Here is an 18,920-nt window from a genome sequence, read left to right on the forward strand (position 1 = left end):
AGCCTTCGCCTGCCTTATCATAACCTTCCAAAACGGAGCTCCATTATTGCTCGATGCACTGATACAATCTGATTAAAAGCAGCAAGCACAGATCCTACTATTCAAAACCAGAGAAAACATGCCGAGTGTTGCTTTATTTCCTCCTAATTTCCAACCATTTGCTACACAATGCAAAACGAGACGGTTATTATTGCGTCTAGCCTCACGGTGGTTGAATGTGCTGTTTTATTGAGTCTTGGCAGCGCTGCAGGAATTCTATGAGGCAGGTGAACAAGGAAATGGAGCTCATTCAACACCACGCAATTATCTGAATGTTTGTTGTCAAATGCTTTCCCCCCCTTTCTTCCTGATGGGCAGTGCTCGAGCTTGATTCTTGGGCTCAGACCAGGCACTTTATAGTCCATGTAACCATACATTTTTTGTGCTTGCAGCAGTAACAGATTCCTAAATTAAATCAAAGTTTGCACATACAGGCCTCACATAGCATGCAAACATGATAAAAATGCTTTAACAGAGATATATAAAAGTTTGCAGATTTTTTTATCCATTCCCCTGAACTGGCCCTGACTGACAACGCCGTCTTTGATCTGCTCATTATATCTTGTCTCATCTGGAACATTCCTCTCTCCATGTGTCTGATCACCTCCTGATGATTAAGACTATGAGATAAGAGAGAAAGAATGAGGAAGGCTTGGTTTTAATATAAAAAGAAGCCCCGATGTAATCAATTGCAGGAAAGAGAACTAAACAGGGAGTCACCCTCATTGAGTTATTTGCCAAGAGAGTGGAGGGTTGTTGACAGAGCAAGGAGAAGCAGAGTACCAGAGTGAGGCTGAGTGATAAAGAGAGAGCCCACCATCTTTTTCTCTTTTTAGGTAGGAAATATTGAGTTAACCCCTGTATACTTGAGACATGTTTTCCCCTGTCCTCCTTCAAGCTTGAGTTGATTTATTTCACCTCATCCCCTCGGTCTCACACTCCATCGTCCAGCATCTCCACGTTTTATTCTGTCCCTTGTTCACCTCAGTTCAGCTCAACAGACAGGAAAATGCACAAGACATGACAGATGTTAGAGAGCACGCCAGGAGAGTTTAACTGCAACTTTTGTTGAATGCAATCGGAGTAATCTGGTGCAGTAAAGGCAAGCGAGCAAGCTGCCATTTTCAGAGGAAGTTCATTTTCCCCCAAATGTTTGCCAGGGTGAGCTGAAATGCTGCCTTGTATCTTTTTTGTTTTTTGTCTTGGCCTTATTGAAGCAAGATGCGGTTCCGCTGCCAAACTGGCGTATCTCCGTCTGTTCTCAGGTCCTTGATATTTAACAAACGCATCTGCAGAGCTGCACTTGATCACGAGGAAATTAGCAAGCTGCTCGTCTGAGCTATCTTCAGTGTGAAATCTACTATATGTCAGCTATATATAATCCAAAATGATTTGAGGTAAATAAAGGCGTTGGCTTTTTCTTTTCTTTTGGAAGTTTGTTGCCACAACATTGCCAGGTTTACATGTCGGGATATTTTGGATTGACTGAACTGGAGAGCAGTGCACATGTTCTCAGGGAAACGTCTTTAGTGTTCAAGTATGATTGAATCCGAGCCACACATCTCAAAATGCTGTATTATTTCTCTATTTAAATAAATGTATTACTGACTTTTAAAAGGTGGCACACGGATATTAAAGGCTATTTTCCCAAATAAATTACATAAAACAGGAGAGAAAAGATCAAGGATGTAACATTTACTTTACATTGTGGGATACATATAGCCCACTTTGGTCTTAGGTGGGCTGGATCAGTGGAACTCCCCTTTCTTTTCCCATTCTCCTTCTTATTTCTTTTATACATGATAAAGAAATGCCAGTATGGTAAATGAAAAAAAAATGTGTTAGTATGACTTAAAGTCTAAGAAATAAATGTGTAAAAGTATAGAAAAAGAAAAAGAGAAAGTTTCAGTTAACTGACAGAAATTATTTTTTTTTTTTTACTTTATACCCATCATAAAAAATCTAAATAAAACAGAAATTTCTGTAGGAGATTGTAAAAAACCAGGATTTTTTCTGTCCTTTAATTGTTTATATATTACTTGATTACTTTGGTGTCACATGAACGGCCATGGGGGAAAAGTTGCAAAACATATTAAAACACAATTTAAAGTCCAAAATGTATTGCCTTCCTTTTTTTTCCCCCAAAGGCATCCAGTGGGACTGATCGGACTCTTTGCTGGGCCAATTCTGACCCCCAGGCCTTATGTTTGAAACCCCTGGAATAGATGATAATAAAAGCTGATCTATAGTAAAGTATGTATTGCATAGTATGTGTTTTCCCGTGCGTTAAACGTGGCTTTCACTGTAAATTCACCAGAATGCCAGAACGTATTTGACGCTTTTTGTGGGACGACCAACACAGACTCGGTTTAATGTGGACCCCCATTGTTCAAGCTAAACACAGCTTTATGTATGTGTCGAGTACACAATGTACAGTTTGTAGGCACCTTGAGGCTTTATCTCAGTGTGAAATCACAAACTAAATCAGACATCTAGTAACACGCAGTGGTGTGAAATAGGACTGGGCACAAACCCAGCTCTGCACTCTACTTGTCATCGTCTGACACTTCCCAGAGCTCCTAAAGCCGTCTAGTCTGACCCGGGCTTCTCCTGTGGCTCTTATAGCCTTCATAGGAGCTGGTGTGGGCCCACTGTACAATTACTCAAACGGGACATATCACTTGGTTTTCTTACAACTTTTACACGGCCCAGTGTGTGAGTTTCAGCCGCCAAATAACTCATTTTATGTCTTTCATACTCAAGAAGCAGACTGATTATGACTGCACAGATGTAGCCACACTAAAAATCCCACTTATCACATGCTTGCTCCGCTGACACTGATCACTCTGTCACGGTCTGCAGAGACAGGCCGTGCGGTGGTGTGTGTGATGGACCCAGGTGCATACACAAGTGAGTAGACGGGAGTGGACTTAACAGAAAGCGAGCCTTTATTGTGGCTGAAGACAAAGTGCACAAACAAAGCAGGGATGGCGTGACTAGACTATAACTAAACTGGGAAAACTAATACTGCGACAAACTAAGAAAACTCAGACTATGATGATCACTGCAAGGACTGACCGTGAAAACATGGAGGTGAGAACACAGACGACGCGACACAGACTGTACGAAACACAGAGACTAAATACACATGAGGGATGATCAGGGGAAGTGGATGCACACGGGGAACACAGGTGACACTGATAATCATAACAAGACACGGCAGGAGTGAACGTAACACTGATGGGAGATGGGCAAAGTAAAGCAGGAAGTACACAGAGGTTCAAACAGGAGGAGAGAGAGCACGGGGAGAACGCAGACATAACGGGCTGGGGAAAACATAGAATAAAGCACAAAGAGAGACGAGGGCTCATAAATACACAGAGGGGCACTCAGGGGGTAAGAGTCACGAAGGGAAAACACATAAGGAACAACGTAACAGATCAACCCAGGAAGCATGGCCTAAATAAAGAACAAAATACAAAAATACATGAAAACTAAGAATACTGGGCCCACATGGCCCAGGACCATGACACACTCGAGTTAGACACTGGCTGGAAAGTCTAAATTCTAGAGTGAAATGGGAATTATGGCAGGATTCTAAAGTCCTTCTTGCATCCCACCCTTTTAAATTTCTTTCAATTGAACTTTAATGTCATCTTTACAACGACATACATACTCCACCCACACAAACACAGATGCTTGCGCACACAAAGCTTTGTTTATACAATCCACCAGTAGATTCGGGGAGGTGTGAGGCCAGAACTGGCAGGATCTTCTTACATAGCCAACAGTTATAGCCAGCAGCTAATAAAGACTTGCATTGATCCTGATGGGTGGGGTGGGCTTCAGCAAGGACCACAGTCAGAGGGGGCTGTATGCTGGTGGTCTGGTTCATATGCATGTGTGTGTCTGGTGTGCTTTGTGGGCTCTTTTTAGCTGGTTATGTCTGAAGCCTGAAAGAACCAGCTGGAGTCAGCGGTGTTTAAAGTGAGTGATCAATCAAACGAGGGCCAGTGAATTGTTAATGGTCCTCAACTGGGATTCAAACCGTCTAATGAATATCGATTTAAAACATGTGGGTGGCTGAATGAACAAGTGATCCTGCACAGAGGGGGATTTAACAGATTCCTCTCTGCCCTTAAATGTTTAGAGAAAAAAATGGAGGAAAAAAAGAACCAATTTGGTTCCAGGCAGCAAAACTTTCATCTTTCGCATCTATCCATCCATTTCTACTTATCTATTTAGTGCCGTAGTTGAGCTGGAGCCTATTCCAGCTGGCAAAGTACATGCTGGACAAGTCTCTAACACAGACAGCCAGAGAGCCATTCATACTCACATTCACACCTACAGCCAATTTACCAGTTAACCTAATGTGTTTAGATGTGTTTAGATCTCTGGACTGTGGGAGGAAACTGGAGTACCAAGAGAAAACTCACTCAGGGGTGGGGAGAACATCCAAATTCATCCATCGATCCATTTTCTTCTGCTTATCTGCCGCTTGTTCGTGGGGGCAGCAGTCTAGGCAAGGATCTCCAGACCTCCCTCTCCCTAGCTACCTCCTCCAACTTAGGGGAAGGATGAGGGGAAAACCAAGGTGTTTCAGATGAGATGCAATCTCTCCAGCGTGTCCACACCCACTGGGAATGAGTCCGACTTATTGCTGGCTATGCTTACCAGGCTCCTGCAATGGTTATACAGGGATTAAATGACTTGTAGCAACAGGTCAGATTGTTGTCACATGTAGATTTGTTGGGCAAACTTCCAGACACCCTCAAAATTCAATTAAATTCAATTCATTTAAATTGATATCGCCAAATCACGAAACCTTTGCGACACCAGGAAGCAAAAACTCCCTTTTAGCAGGAAGAAACTTCCGGCAGAACTAAGTTCACAGGAGAGACAGGAGGAAGAGTTTAATAATGCAAAGTGGTGTATAAACAGCCTGAGTGTGAAAACAGGTAAAGAAAGATAAAAAGTCACAAGAGAAACTGTCAGTCAGGGATCTAAACCCAGTTTGGGTTACACGTATATTCTGTCATATTATAGACAAGAATTTACAATGTACTTTGTGTTGTATCGTGATAGTTTCACTTATAATAAGTTACTTCAAGATTCTCACCTCTAAATAAAAGTGTTAACACCACTATCATGCTAACAGCAGCAATGCTACAGTGAACAAGAATTACTTTTAGAGTTTACCGAGATATCACATATTCCCATCACCTAACACCTCCACACAGTGTGTTAGACCTTTAGGAAAATGCAACAGTTTACTTTAAAGGTTATTTCCTGTTTTTCTGTTGACTATCAAGAGGAGTTTATGTCATTGTAATCTAGGCTTCAGTCTTCAGTTTAGTCCAGGAACGTCCAGGGAGCCTGCAGTTACTCAAATGCATGTAGTCGTTTTCTTGTTTCATTTAATTTAGGGTCCCGGGCTGCATTTATTTATTTATTTAGTTTATGGCGCTATGTAGTATCGGCTTAGATTAGCAGAAAGGAAAAAGTTAAACTTGAGTACCAACCAACACTGAAAAATTCCAGTAGTTACAATCAACTACTTTAGTCTTGTTTACATGCATTTACATATACTTTACATATATTCAGGCCCTAAATAAATAAGAAATGATGAAGCTCATGCGGGCATGTGTATTTACAAACTGCAGATTCATTCTTCTATTTCTGTGTGACGCCAAACAGCAGAATTTATTTCTCCCTGTCTATTGTCTGCTTTTCGGCTGTCTGTCCGCCTGCCTGCAGAGAAGCCCATTCAGATGGAGCTCAGTCAGTCTGTAGAGCAGTAGCCTCCAGCTTAGAGGCATTTCAACTCCTTCAGGGGGATTTGACCAAGATTTCCTGCCCCTTATTAAATTATAATCTCCCTTCTGCCTCCGCTTCTCTCTCGCCCTTGCTCCATTTTCCTCCATTTTGGACAGAAAAATAGGTCTCCCTCTTTGTTTCGCTGCCAACTGATTTGTGTATTTGTGTGCGCTTGACACATGCGCGTACGTGTGAATCTGTTTCAGATGCAAAAAGAAGGAGTGTGCATCTGAAGTCGCTCAACAGGGAGCTCAAGAGCCAAACCTCTTCTTTTTTATTTCTCTTCTGCAGCTCCCTGTTTTTCAATCCGCCCCTCGTTTCTTAATGACTTCACATCTCCTTCACAGCTTCTTGTTTTCTTCTCCCCGTCTGTTGCTTCTATCTTGTTTACAGTCGAAAGACATATTATTCTTTTTCCTCGTCCCTCGATACAACCACAAGTGTAATCTTTGACAGTGTGATCTGTTGTTGCTCTCCGTTTTCGTGGAGTGTCAAACTGTGGAATCCTTTGATAGAGACAGACTACCAGAGGATTTTTCTGGGCTTTTCCTTCCTGGAAATTAGCCCCAGCTACGTGCAGCTTGGGACTTTTTCCAGTCTTGGCAAAAAAGAATGGAACAATTGATGGTTTGTGATTGTTACGGGTTTAGGCCCCTTATTTCAGGGCCCCAGAACATTTCTCACCTTCAGAGCCCCGAGTCTTAAATAGACCCATGTGCTTCTTCTCCACATGGGCTTTGAGCCCTTGCCACAGCCAGCTTTGACTCTGGATGAACTGCCACCGTGAATATTTTCTCACATAGCAATAACAAAGCTGTATAGCAAAAACCTCACTGAGAAACTCATTAAAGGGAAATTATGAATCATCTGCAATTATAAATCATTTGAAAGGTGGCTTATTTTGAGTTCTTTTATTGGTCCCGGCTTTGTCAGTTTTCTGTGCCTTCCCTGACCTCTGTCTGCTGAACATTTCAAAGGCGCCATTATGGCAGAAGCAAAGCCACCCACCCAGTGAAGGGAACAAGGTAACAGCTACTTGGAGACACTGGCACAGAAGCAGGAGACATAACACAGACCAAACCCAGCCCATTACATTAAAGACATACAGATTACTGTGTCCAATCCTTGATCCTGAACTACACCATCCTGTCTGAACAAATACGTGTTCACTAAGCCCTTCCCCATCAGAGTGATTATACTATCCGAGTTATTCACCTTTTAAAATGTACTGTATGGGCCTATAATGAGACTAAGAATAAACCATTTTGCAGGATGCTTTTTACAGCATTTTTACAGCTTCTAGAAAACCAAAACCACACATGTACATGTACACATGTACATTTCAATTCCTTTAATTTTAAATATGTTTATATTGTCTATCCTGTAAAATAGTCAGATGTCTATTCATATTAATGTACAGAATTCACCTGCTTGCTGCTACTACTGCACATTCACCCAATGTATATTCTACATATATATATATATATATATATATATATATATATACATACATACATATATATATATATATATATATATATATATATATATATATATATATATATATATATATATATATATATATAATGTTTTTCCTCTACACCCCCCCCCCAATTTTTTTTGCACATGTCGAGGAGCATGTCAGGCTACATTTCACTGTGTGTTATACTTGTATAACTATGCATGTGACAAATAAAGAACCTTGACCTTGACATCGTGTAAGAGATCCTAAAACATGGATTAAACATATCTTTATCTGCTGTACTGTAAGAAATTGCCTTGTTTTGATTATTTATTTATTATTTTGTCAAGTTAGGTCATGTTAGGTTGGAGGGGAAAAAAATCAACCTAGGACTAGATAATCCACTTCACTAAAGCCAGTACATGCAAAAGTATATCAGTCATTTTACTTTATACAACCCTGTGACAGAACTCTCACTTTCAACAGGTCAGATGGAATATGAGTTTTCCTCCTGCAGGAGAAAAAAAATAGTTTGTTTGTAAATGCTGTCATTAAAGCCTCAGTGACACAGTCCTAGAGGTCTGTTGGTGACTATATGGAAACCACCGGTTGCTAGGGAAGAATGAGTATTCCCTAACCAGCTGTAAATGATTATTCACAACTCTTGACTCTTGGTAAACTCTGCATTGGTGGACTTCCCTTTCTTTGCATAGAACGAGCAATGCAAGTGGGCGCTGATGCAAAACCACAAACCTGCCTTAGATGGGGTGGAAAATTGAGCCTTGTAGCACAACTCTTACCCCCTTAGATGGCTACTTGGGGTAACCCTTGTTTTTCTTTTCTGAACTGAGTTTTTGTCATATTTCAGGCCCGTTTCCAGAACAAAATGACTGGCTGTGCATCAGAAGTTGGTGAATACGATCTCTCCTTATACACTTTGCCAGGGCTACCCTTGGAAAAACCCAGAACCTATTGAAATGGTCCGGAAACCACCCCTTTACTGCTATATACTGGGCTGACAGAATTCATTGAAGGTATGGGGGAGGCCATTTAAATGTTTCTTACCTTGTAAAAAAGTTTTTTGTTACCTAAGTTGTGTAAAAATAAAAATAAAATCATCTCTTAAAACCATAATTACTACTAACCAAAGTACTTCCTGTGATAAACAGGAAGTGAAAATTTAAATAAAGACAAATAAAAGTAAAGGTAAACTGCAGTCTCAGATGAGACTCAAACATCAACCTTTTAGTTGAATGTTATACATGAAAATAACACATGATCAGTCTCCAGCCTTCTCATATTGCCTTCTTTCAGCCTTTAAAGTGGAATCACTTTTATAGCAACAATTAGTTTGGGTGTTTGTGGTAAGACCGTTCAACCGATCCAATTGTTTTGTTGGAGAAGTTCTTGCACTAACTTTGAAATTACTCATTTCTCCAAAGCCACAGCTAGTCTGTGTGTTCAGCCAACACACACCATGGTCCTCGACTAAAAAGGGAGAAACTGCTGTTTAAGTTTGGTTTATATTTAAAAGACATTGTAAAAAAAAAAAAATCACAATAACACTTAATTGATAAAATTTCTGCTCTTTCATTGTGGACTCCCTCTGCTTTTTACTTTTACGTTCAAATAAACAGCAGGAAAAGTTCCGCCGTGCTTGCTTCTGGCAGCAAACAATATTCACACTAGCAATGAGCAGCACAGACGAGCGGCCGGAGGAAGCCGAGTTTATTCAATTCAGAGCTGCATGGCAGGGAGAGCCAGAATCATCATTTTAGTTTAAAGATTAGCTACATTACTGAGCATCCTCAATGTTTTACTTTTGAGATGAGGTCACCTGCACAGTGCTCTTATAACACCAAACCCATTACAGTTGTTGCATTCCAAATGTGCAAATCTCTAACTTTATATCAACGTCAAATTTTTTTTCACATGATGAGAGGATTATAATGTAATGTCAGTTTTGGAGAGTTTTGAGGTGCAATTTCATTGAGCATTTACTGGTCTGGAGAGAGGGAAGCAGATTGCTTTTTATAAGATTATTATTTTTACTATTTCCTTTTGATAACCTAATCAGGTACTCATATTGAGTTGAGGTGCATTGGGCAGATGGAAAGGTGTAGCTGTCGGTGTCTGCCCCCCACCAATTCCTCCGCATACTGTAATCCGCTTCTTGGCAGGTCTGGGGTAACTCTGGGTGTTTTGCAGACTTTCAAAATCCCTCTCTCTCTCTGCTTCATCCTGATTCCAAATACTACATATAAGATGAGGTGATAGAGCATGAATTGCTAAAGCAGCATGGGGGTTAGTCTGGCTAATATGCTGGAATGGATTACTTTTCATGGGCCTGAAGCTGTTCCTGCTAGGAACTGAAGAGCATATAATGGTCCCTTGTAAAACTCCCATGCAATTGGACATGTGTGAGGTCCTGGAGCTTTATAATTCTGAAACTAATTAGCCTCACTTTCACTGCTTTAACCCTTTGTCCCTCACACAGAGACCTGTTCATGAGTACAATACATCGACTTGCAGTTTTATGATTAGCGTGTCTGCTTCTGCACTCAGATTAAGTGCCCTAGGATATTAGACGTGTTCCTCTGAGTGAAGTCATCAAGAAAAGAAAACCCTCTTTGTGACCTCTTCACTCTCCCCACAGCTCCCCACAATTTACTCGGCCTTCATTTCCTTTTATTCTCACACGTTCTCCCTCTTTAACAGTGGCGTCAACATAAACTCGTTCCCCTTTGGACATCTCACGGCTCTTGTAAATGTAAAGGGATATAAAGAGTATTTCATCCTGTAAGGTGTATATCATTGGATGATGTCTGTGAGTGAGCGCCTTTCTGAGAGCTGTTTGATTTGGTGTGCCTGGGTATTTGTAAATGTGTGGTCATGTACATATCATGTGGATCAGTATAAATAGTCTACCTCATGTCTCGACATTAGAAAGAATTATTTACTGTGTTTCCTATGGCTGCTTTATACTTAACTTATGATTCAGTGGAAACACAAATAAGAGGACATTGGGGCTTTTATTGTGGCGGGTCAAAGGGGACTTTTTTTTCCTTTTCTTTTTTCTCCTGAGAAACAACCAAACAAAACTTTTCATACAATTTTCCAGCTGCTGGTAACTAAAATAACAGATGTTAATGTCTCATTATATATGCATTAGCTTAGTGGCCACCTTTATGCACACGCAGCCATGTTATGTGAACAGCCGTGCTGTTTCCCTGCTGCTTATTTGCACAATATTGAGTTATTCAAAGCCAGCAAAAATTGTGACCGCAGCTCAAATATTACGCTCGGAGCTGACACCTTAACGTGCCACCGAGGCTGTTGGAGGGATTACCTCATACTAAAGAAGGTGATTCTCGAAGAAAAACATGCTCACTTTTCTCGCCCCTTCATACACAAGCCCTTAGACTCACTACAAACTGTGTTTCGTAACTGCTGTGCAGACCTTCTCTTCTGTCTTTCAATAGACTTTGTGCATTTGTTTTTCTTGACATCTCCAGGTGCATGTATTTCAACTACAAATCCGCTAAGGGCATTAACACTCACTTGTCTAGACTGCAGATTGATTAATAAACCACAAATGTATAAACTGAATTTGAAAAATCTTCTCCCTTTTCTCTCTATTCCAGGGTTGCAATGGCTGTTGTGCCCATTTTCAGCTCCTTTCTCACTCTAAGGGAGCCAATCTTTCATCTCATTGACTTCCCCTCACAAGCAGAGGACTTGAACATGATTTGGGCTCTAGCTGTGTGCCTGAGATGACTATTTTAAGGATATCCACTCTTAACTGACATCACACAGAGCCAAAAGTGTAAAGAAGCGCCCTTGATAGTATCAGAATGTCTCCTCTTTCCAACCTTTGCTTGTTAAATTCACAAAAAAACTGGGCTGATAATGGAAGAGATCCTGGGAATAGGACCTGGGTAAGACTTGTGGGTTCATGGTTGGAGTTAGGAACGGTTATGGTAATGGCTGTGGCTACGGTTTTTCAGAATGGGATGAATCAGCTAAAATATTTGGTCAGGTTTTAAGTGCCGTTCTCCCTGCGAGGCTTGTGGTTTTAACCAAACTATTTAACCGCTATAGGCCTTGGTTGTTCTTGAACCATTTGGTGTTTTTTCTTTCTTTCTTTCTCTCTTTTTTATGAAAGCCGGCATAATGCCCTACATGATGTTAAGGTGATGAGTTCTCCACTCAGGGAGCGGCTCAAATGTTCACCACAAAAACAATCACCTCCTCTTCCCCCCATGACACAGAACCCTCACACTCAGTGTACCTACTGTAATCTGTCTGTGCCGCATGGTTTAGGAAATGTCTGGCGGTCTGGTCCTGCATATGCACAGCTTAGGGGAAATGGAAGCAGAGTACCTTGGAGCTCACCTCCTCAGCGCTGATTATATTAGAAGGTAGATGCAGCAGTAAGGGAATTGTGTCTCCTCGTCTGTCTGAGCAAGCCACTTGAGATGCTTCTGAATTTGGGTTTGGAAGATGCCGAGTCTGCTTTGGCGGCTCAGAGCCTGCGTGGATTAAGGTTTTTGGCTCGTTTTAAGTGATGTCCAATGCATGTTCAAGAAAGGTGATTACCTAAGGGAAATCTATGCTCCATTTGCAAAGCTGCGGTGAAAGAGATGCAAACAAAATGATCTTGTAATTATGACTCCATATGCTATCATCATAATCATCTGATAATATTAACACAGCTAATAATCCTCTCGTTCATACAGTTATGTGGAGAATGCGAGTACGCCCCACAGGTACTCTTGGCTTTTCTCAGAAATGATATGATGATGAGAGATGAAGTGCCCTTCCATAGAAAACCATCAGAGCATGGCTTAAAACGGCCACAGGGAGGTGCAAAGCTGCAAAAGATAGATATAAAGCAGAAGTGATGATCACTTCTGTAACAAAATGAATGAGTGGTGCCCTTTCACCGTTCATTGCGACACTCTCTTTTATTTCTTCGTTAATGTTCCTTTTGTGCTCTGTCCTTGTGTGTTTTTGGCTCTGTTGCTGTATTCTGTCTTTTTTCGGTCAGATCTGTTTTGTATAATGCGTCACCCGTCCTGCCAGACGAAGCTTTCGCGCTGTAACTTTGGATCCTGCTCGTTGTTTAATGGTTGAAAGAGGCTTTCATTCATCATGAGCCCCCTCCACTCCACGTTCAGACTTGGGGTTTGTTATGATGTGTTTTGAATGGAATGATTTCATGTGAAAGTGGGTGAAACTTAACAGGTTTTCAAGTATTTTTAAGCCACCCTGTATAACTGCTTTCTAGAAGTCTTCTGCTTTCTCATGCGTACCAAGAGTGTGTGTTCTGTTATGTGGGTGTTCTTGTGTGAGAGAGAGCTCGTATGAGTCCAGCGGTGGCCAGACAGACGGGATTGCATTTTTAACATCCACTGCAGACCTTTTCTACAAATTAAATACTTGATAAACAGATTGCAAAGGTCTCCCAAGTGCCTGTCTGTGACTTGTCCCTGTTCGTGCACAGTTTCTGTGATGCCTTGCAGAATGGTGGGCATCCAGAGCTGCCTGTTAAATTGCATCTGCACCAAAAACCGCAGACCCCCATACCAGACGAGCTCCCCTGCCAGCCAGCCAGAAAGTCGGCCAGCGAGCAAACGGCGTCTTACCAACGCGGCTCTCTTTTTCTCCTGTTTATTTCTCTTAACATCTTTTTCTGCGCTTTCGTGATTTCGCATAGATTACATTTTGATTTGAACACTTATCGAGAGGTCGTTGATTCTTCCTTACAGCATAAGCAAGCATAAACCACAGACTAATCATAATTTGTAAAAGGAACCCCAAAAATTCCCAAACACTTTGATAAATTGCTCTAAAACAGGAATTGAACAATCTAGCTATGCAATTATTAAACAGTCACAAAAAAAAAAAAAACCACACACAGCAGGAGAAAAGCTGTAAAGGAGACCTGGAGTCAGCACATATGGTGGCAATAAACACACCTTTTTTTTCTGAGCATCTGTGATTTAAAAACCACTGTGAATACCCCCAATTACTCCTAATGATGCTGCCAATTAACAGCAATGTGCAATTTTCAGATTAGCAAATGTCAGTTAGTGTTGGCGTGTGCTTTCAGAGTGATCGCTCTTCTTGCTGTTGAATGCAGAGACTAACAAGCTTCAAACTCACAAAATGAACACGACAAGACAGGCATTCATAATAAAAGAAGATGCCATTATTTATTTTTTCATGTAACTACACAGGATGCTGCTATAACACACTGACCGGGAGCCTTATATGATTCATAGTGACTGAGACCTGCTATAGCATGGCTACAGTGGTTCTGAATTCTACTTGTGCTTAAAATAATGACCCAAAGTTATCAAAGTAACTGTCAGAAATCAAACCAGCCTCCAGTGCTGCCACTAAGCCCTATTATTATTCTGTTCCCTAAATGGATGATGAGCCAGTTTAAAGAAAGCAATTCAAGGCACATAGTTTTTCATGGCTGTGCGGTGCATTGTCTTGTTCTTTCTGAGTTTTTAAGCGCGACATGGTTGGCATTTAAAAACAAGCAGCGTGAGCCTGAAATGACATTTTGCATGTCACACCATCACAAAATAACTCCTGACAGTCATCTGTTCAAAGACAGCTGATTAAAAGAGTTCACGGGAGAGTTGCAGTGGAAACAGGAGTCTTTAACACGCTGCTTGAAGCCAGCACACCTACAGTCGCTGCTGGTCAGCAGTCTGATTGTGGTTGTGAAAATGAAGAAATGAAAGTTACGCAGTTGCCAAGTGCCATCTAAACCAAACACAGCCTTAGACTATGCTGAACAAATACTATACTGTAATAACTGTATGTTATTTTTGTGCCTAAATAATGTGTTTGCTCATGCTTCAGAAACCTGAAGTAAATTCATTTAACAGCCATTACCAATAAATGTACACTCACGGAGCTAAATTCTCGCATCACTTAAGTGATTTTCTGAATGTCTGGCATTGTAAAATGTTCAGTAAGATGGACCAAAGAGTGAAAGTGGGTTTTATTTTTCTGTGTCCTCTCTCTGTTCCCTTCAGTTCTTTGCGTGTGACACCTAAAGCCTGGGATGCTGTTGACCATGCTGCTGGCTCCTGTCTCTGTGCTACTGATGCTTGTGGTGCCTGCTTTTGCCGGAGGGTACGCCCCCATACCCCACATGAAGTACATTCAGCCCATGATGAAGGGGCCTATTGGACCTCCGTTTCGCGAGGGCAAAGGACATTATGTTGGTGAGTAGTTCCTGTGAGTATGTCATATGTAGCCCTTTTATGTCTCATTTGGTCCTCTAAAAGCAGTCTAATAGGTCCCCTCACACTTTACTGATTGGTCATTTAGGTCATTGGAAAACGCTGATAACTGCCATTTTACAACCTCCGTTCCAAAAAAGTTGCAACACTGTATAAAATGTAAATCAAAAAAACAGATTGTACAGATTTGTAAAACTCATAAAGTTGTAAAGAAAAGCATCTGGACTTCTTTAAGTTGCTTGAAGACGTTTCACCTCTCATCCGAGAAGCTTCTTCAGTTCTAAGGTCAAATGGTGGAGAGTCCCAGATATAAACCTAGTGGGAGTGTCCCCCCACAGAGGGACAAAAGGACCCCCTGATGATCCTCTAATCGCCTGAGACAAGGTGTGAAACTGGGTGTGGGTTCCAATCAGCCAGGGTTTCGGGTGAGTTCATTGTGAAACCTGGCCCCACCTTATCATGCGAATTCCTGAGGTCAGATGGCCCAGGATGTGAGTGGGCGTTAAGGCGTCTGGGAAGGGAACTCAAAACTGGATTATAGATGGCAGACAGTTGGTGTCGTAAACCCCCGCCTCTGTTCAAAGATGGTCGCTCACAGTGGACATAAATGGCTTCTTTCACTCCTCTTTCAAACCATCTGTCCTCTCTGTCCAAAATGTGAACATTGGCATCCTCGAAAGAGTGTCCTTTATCCTTAAGATGCAGATGGACTGCTGAGGCTTGTCCTGTGGAGGTGGCTCTTCTGTGTTGTGCCATGCGCTTGTGAAGTGGCTGTTTGGTCTCTCCAATGTAGAGGTCTGGACATTCCTCGCTGCACTGTACAGCATACACCACATTGTTAAGTCTGTGTTTTGGAGTTTTGTCTTTTGGGTGAACCAGTTTTTGACACAACAACATTGTCATCCCCTATGTAGCCGGTGTATCAGAAAAACTCAGATTAATGCTCATCGTGCAAAGAACTCAACATGGTCCAGAAATGCTGCCGACTTCTCTGGACCAAAGCTCATTTAAAAGGGACTGAGGCAAAGTGGGAAACTGTTTTTTGTTAAAACAAATCAGAAAAATTAATGTGTTTTTAGAAAACATGCATCCTCTGCACTAAAGAGGAGAGGGACTATCCTGCTTGTTATCAGTGATCAGTTTAATGGCCTGCATCTCTGTTGGTATGGGGGTGCATTAACACCTATGGAACTAGCAGCTTGCACGATGCTCGATGCTGAAAGTAAAATACAGGTTTTAGAGAAACACACAGTATGCGCCCGTCTTGATGACGTCTTTTTCAGGGAAGGCCTTGAATATTTGAGAAAGACAATGTTGAACTGCATACTGCATCTGTTACAACAGCGCAGCTTTGTAGTAGAAGAGTGCGGATTCTAAACTGGCCTGCCTTCTGTCCAGACCACCTTAACAAAAAACACAACAAAAACCCAGGACTGTTAAACAGCTAGAATCCTCTATCAGGCAAGAATGGGACAACATTCCTTTCCCAAAAGTCCAGCGGTTGGTCTCCTCAGTTCTAACTCATTTATAGATGGTTGTTTAAAGAAGAGAGGATGCTATACAATGAGAAACACTGCGCTGTCCCAACATTTATGAAACGTTTACCTGACATCAAATTCAAAATATGACCTTAGTATTTTCTTAAGATGGTACATTTTCTCGGTTTATACATTTGATGTTTTCTAAAAGTTTTTTTTTAAATTTAAATAAAATATGGGGTTTTGAGATTTGCATATGATTGCATTCAGTGTTTTATAAAACACACATTTTACATTTTACACAGCATCCCACCCGTTTTTGAAACTGGGGTTATGAACTACCTCCATAAAATGTAGCCTTATGTCTAAAGCACCAAATCACATGAAGCTCTGACTGCACATTGTGTGCTAAAATCGCTCGTCTTACCAACTGGATATCACCATTTATTACATATCCCCCAGGAGAGAATGTAAAAAAAAAAATCTAGAAAAGATTAAATCAGGTCTAATCTAACTCGAACTACACCATTCGCAAGGCCAGTGGCACCATAATTAAAAGATATAGGGCATAATAGAGCATCAAATTGGAATATGTCATTGGTCTTTGCTGGAATTCACCTTTCAGTAGGTGTCACCAGAACCACGTTTTTGCACTTGGTCTGACAGACAGGCTAATAAGATGACAACTGTCCCAGTCATGGCAGACAAAAAAAATCAAAGACCTATACAAGGAGTGTATCTCAGCTAAAGGCATGCTTTGTATAAATAGAATTGAAAAGAATGTGGCAGAAGTTGGATTTCTGATATATGTGGTACATTGAATATGAGCTTGCTGCCACTGTGTGGTAATGTGTCCACACTGCATTACTAATGAAATTATTCAGTCCTCTAATGGAGCAGCTGACTGCCTCTTTTCCACAGTCGGCTAAGACAGCCTGACTTTTTGGGTTGGCTTAATATCTCAAAAAATAATGCCATATCATTATCTCTGGTTTGAGGCACCTAATTTTTCTTCTGTGTGTGCTATATTAACGGTGCTGTAAAATGTTATATGTTCAAGTTTTTCCTAACAACCTAATCTTCTGACTGCTTGTGCTCCCCATCCTATCAGAGGGACTGCATTTATTTAAATGTAAACATTCATAAATGTACAATACTACAGTGTGCACAGTGCATAGCATGCTTTTACTACTTTGTTTTAGATTTTATAGCTTTTCTCAGTTTTGTTGGCTCACTTCTCAAACAAACAACAGTTGAAGTTAGCAAAAAATAATTAGAGAAAGTCTTGAATGAATGAAATGAAAGAGAAACAGTGAGAGCATTTAGCATTCTCAGCACAGCTCCCTACAGTGTGAACAGGTTTTGGCTGTTTAACACTTTTTGAAGTAGGTTGTGTCTCAGTTGAACAGCTTTATTCTCCAGAATTATTTCTGTGAGTCATCTGATGCTGTGTAATAAATTTAGTTGGTTTTTTTTTAACTCTGCGATCCCACAGTTGATTAGTGAGAAGTGACTTGAGCACATCAGAGTTATGAAAATGTGTCAACATGAAGGACCAGGTACTCAGGTAAACATTTTACAGAGGAAAGAGGATGCCCATAGATAAGACATATGGAGGGATAAGCCCCTGTGTGAGGTTACTGAGAAGCTGTGGCACTGTGGACTAGTTCTGTTCTGTGCACTGCTCTATAAATTGTCTGTGTTTTTTTTCTCTTTACTTTGTTGTGTGACCACTGCAGGAAAAATAAAATCGCTCTCTAAAAGTACATGCAAATGTAAGTGCTCTTTTGCATTACAAAGCAGCATGTAAAGCCTCTTGTGCTGTTTATATCAGCGTAGTATAGCATTCACTTTGATACACAACAGAAGTCAGTTACCCCAGAAAATAATAGTCTGGTACGGTGCAGTTCTTCTGAATTATTTTGGCATATTTGTCTTAACATTTTTGAAATTTCTTTTTTTTTTTTCATTTCACATAACAGCTCATACATGTAGCAAAACAACCCACAAACAGCTGCATCTCATCCCAAACATTAAATTATGTGTCAAAATTAGGGAGCTGTCAGTAAGTAAGTTTTAGCCACTATGTAAATTATAGTGGTCAAAATGTTTACACACTTTGTCAGATTCTGAAATGCTGAAATCCTCATCTTCTAATTTCCTAAAAGTCTTTTCATGCAAGCTGTCACAGCAAATTCTTACTGTACCAAACCATTTCCTCCTATGGTCACACAATACACTAAGCTACAGTAAAAACAAACAAACAAACAAAAAAACCTTAATATACACAACACTATACAGAACAAAATATGTAGCATAACAATAGCAAAAAAGAAAATATTATCCTGCTATGTGCAGGAAGAAAACGGCTCTGTGGATCACTATGCAGCCTGTCAGTCCTTTTTCTTTGGCCTCATATTTTCACAGACCTCACACATTATGCTATCCCTTGCAGTAAAACAGCAATTGTGCTAAGTCATTTGCAAACACTAGCAATGATCTTTCTGGTGTGCTCAATAGCAAACTGCTTGAAAATTTCAGCTGTCTGTAGGGGGCAATATTGGTCCATGGTTCCATTAGGAATGCCATGAACTATTTCTGGAAAGTGTTCAAAGGCCTGGCAAGGGTGACATTCTAGGGATGAACAGGATGCAGCAAACAGGAAACCACATCAACCTTAAACCAAGGTTTAAGAATAACAATTCATATGACTAAAGGACTAAATGGATCAGATAGGGCAAGCTCATCAAGTAATAGACATTTTGCAATCAACCTCAGTTCTATTTGACAAAGATCTCCTTGTTATTAGCTAACATTCACCATTTAATCAGACTTGGAGTGCAATAGACAGGAACT

General features: G+C 40.7%; 1 protein-coding gene across 3 annotated transcripts in view; it reads left to right on the forward strand.

Moving 5' to 3' along the window:
* Window positions 1-18,920, forward strand: part of col8a2 (collagen, type VIII, alpha 2) — a 157,651-nt gene that overhangs the window by 132,633 nt on the left and 6,098 nt on the right. For all 3 annotated transcript variants that reach the window (XM_085262570.1, XM_085262568.1, XM_085262569.1), the window contains one exon: window positions 14,377-14,568. In XM_085262570.1, the coding sequence (XP_085118696.1) occupies window positions 14,406-14,568 (163 nt within the window). In that variant the 5' untranslated portion in view covers window positions 14,377-14,405. The remainder of the gene's footprint in view (window positions 1-14,376; window positions 14,569-18,920) is intronic.

This window comes from Mchenga conophoros, linkage group LG22, assembly GCF_057382185.1.
Source record: "Mchenga conophoros isolate Kocher_MC1m ecotype Shallow Benthic linkage group LG22, M_conophoros_male_GT1.1, whole genome shotgun sequence".
In the NCBI taxonomy this organism is placed as follows: domain Eukaryota; kingdom Metazoa; phylum Chordata; class Actinopteri; order Cichliformes; family Cichlidae; genus Mchenga; species Mchenga conophoros.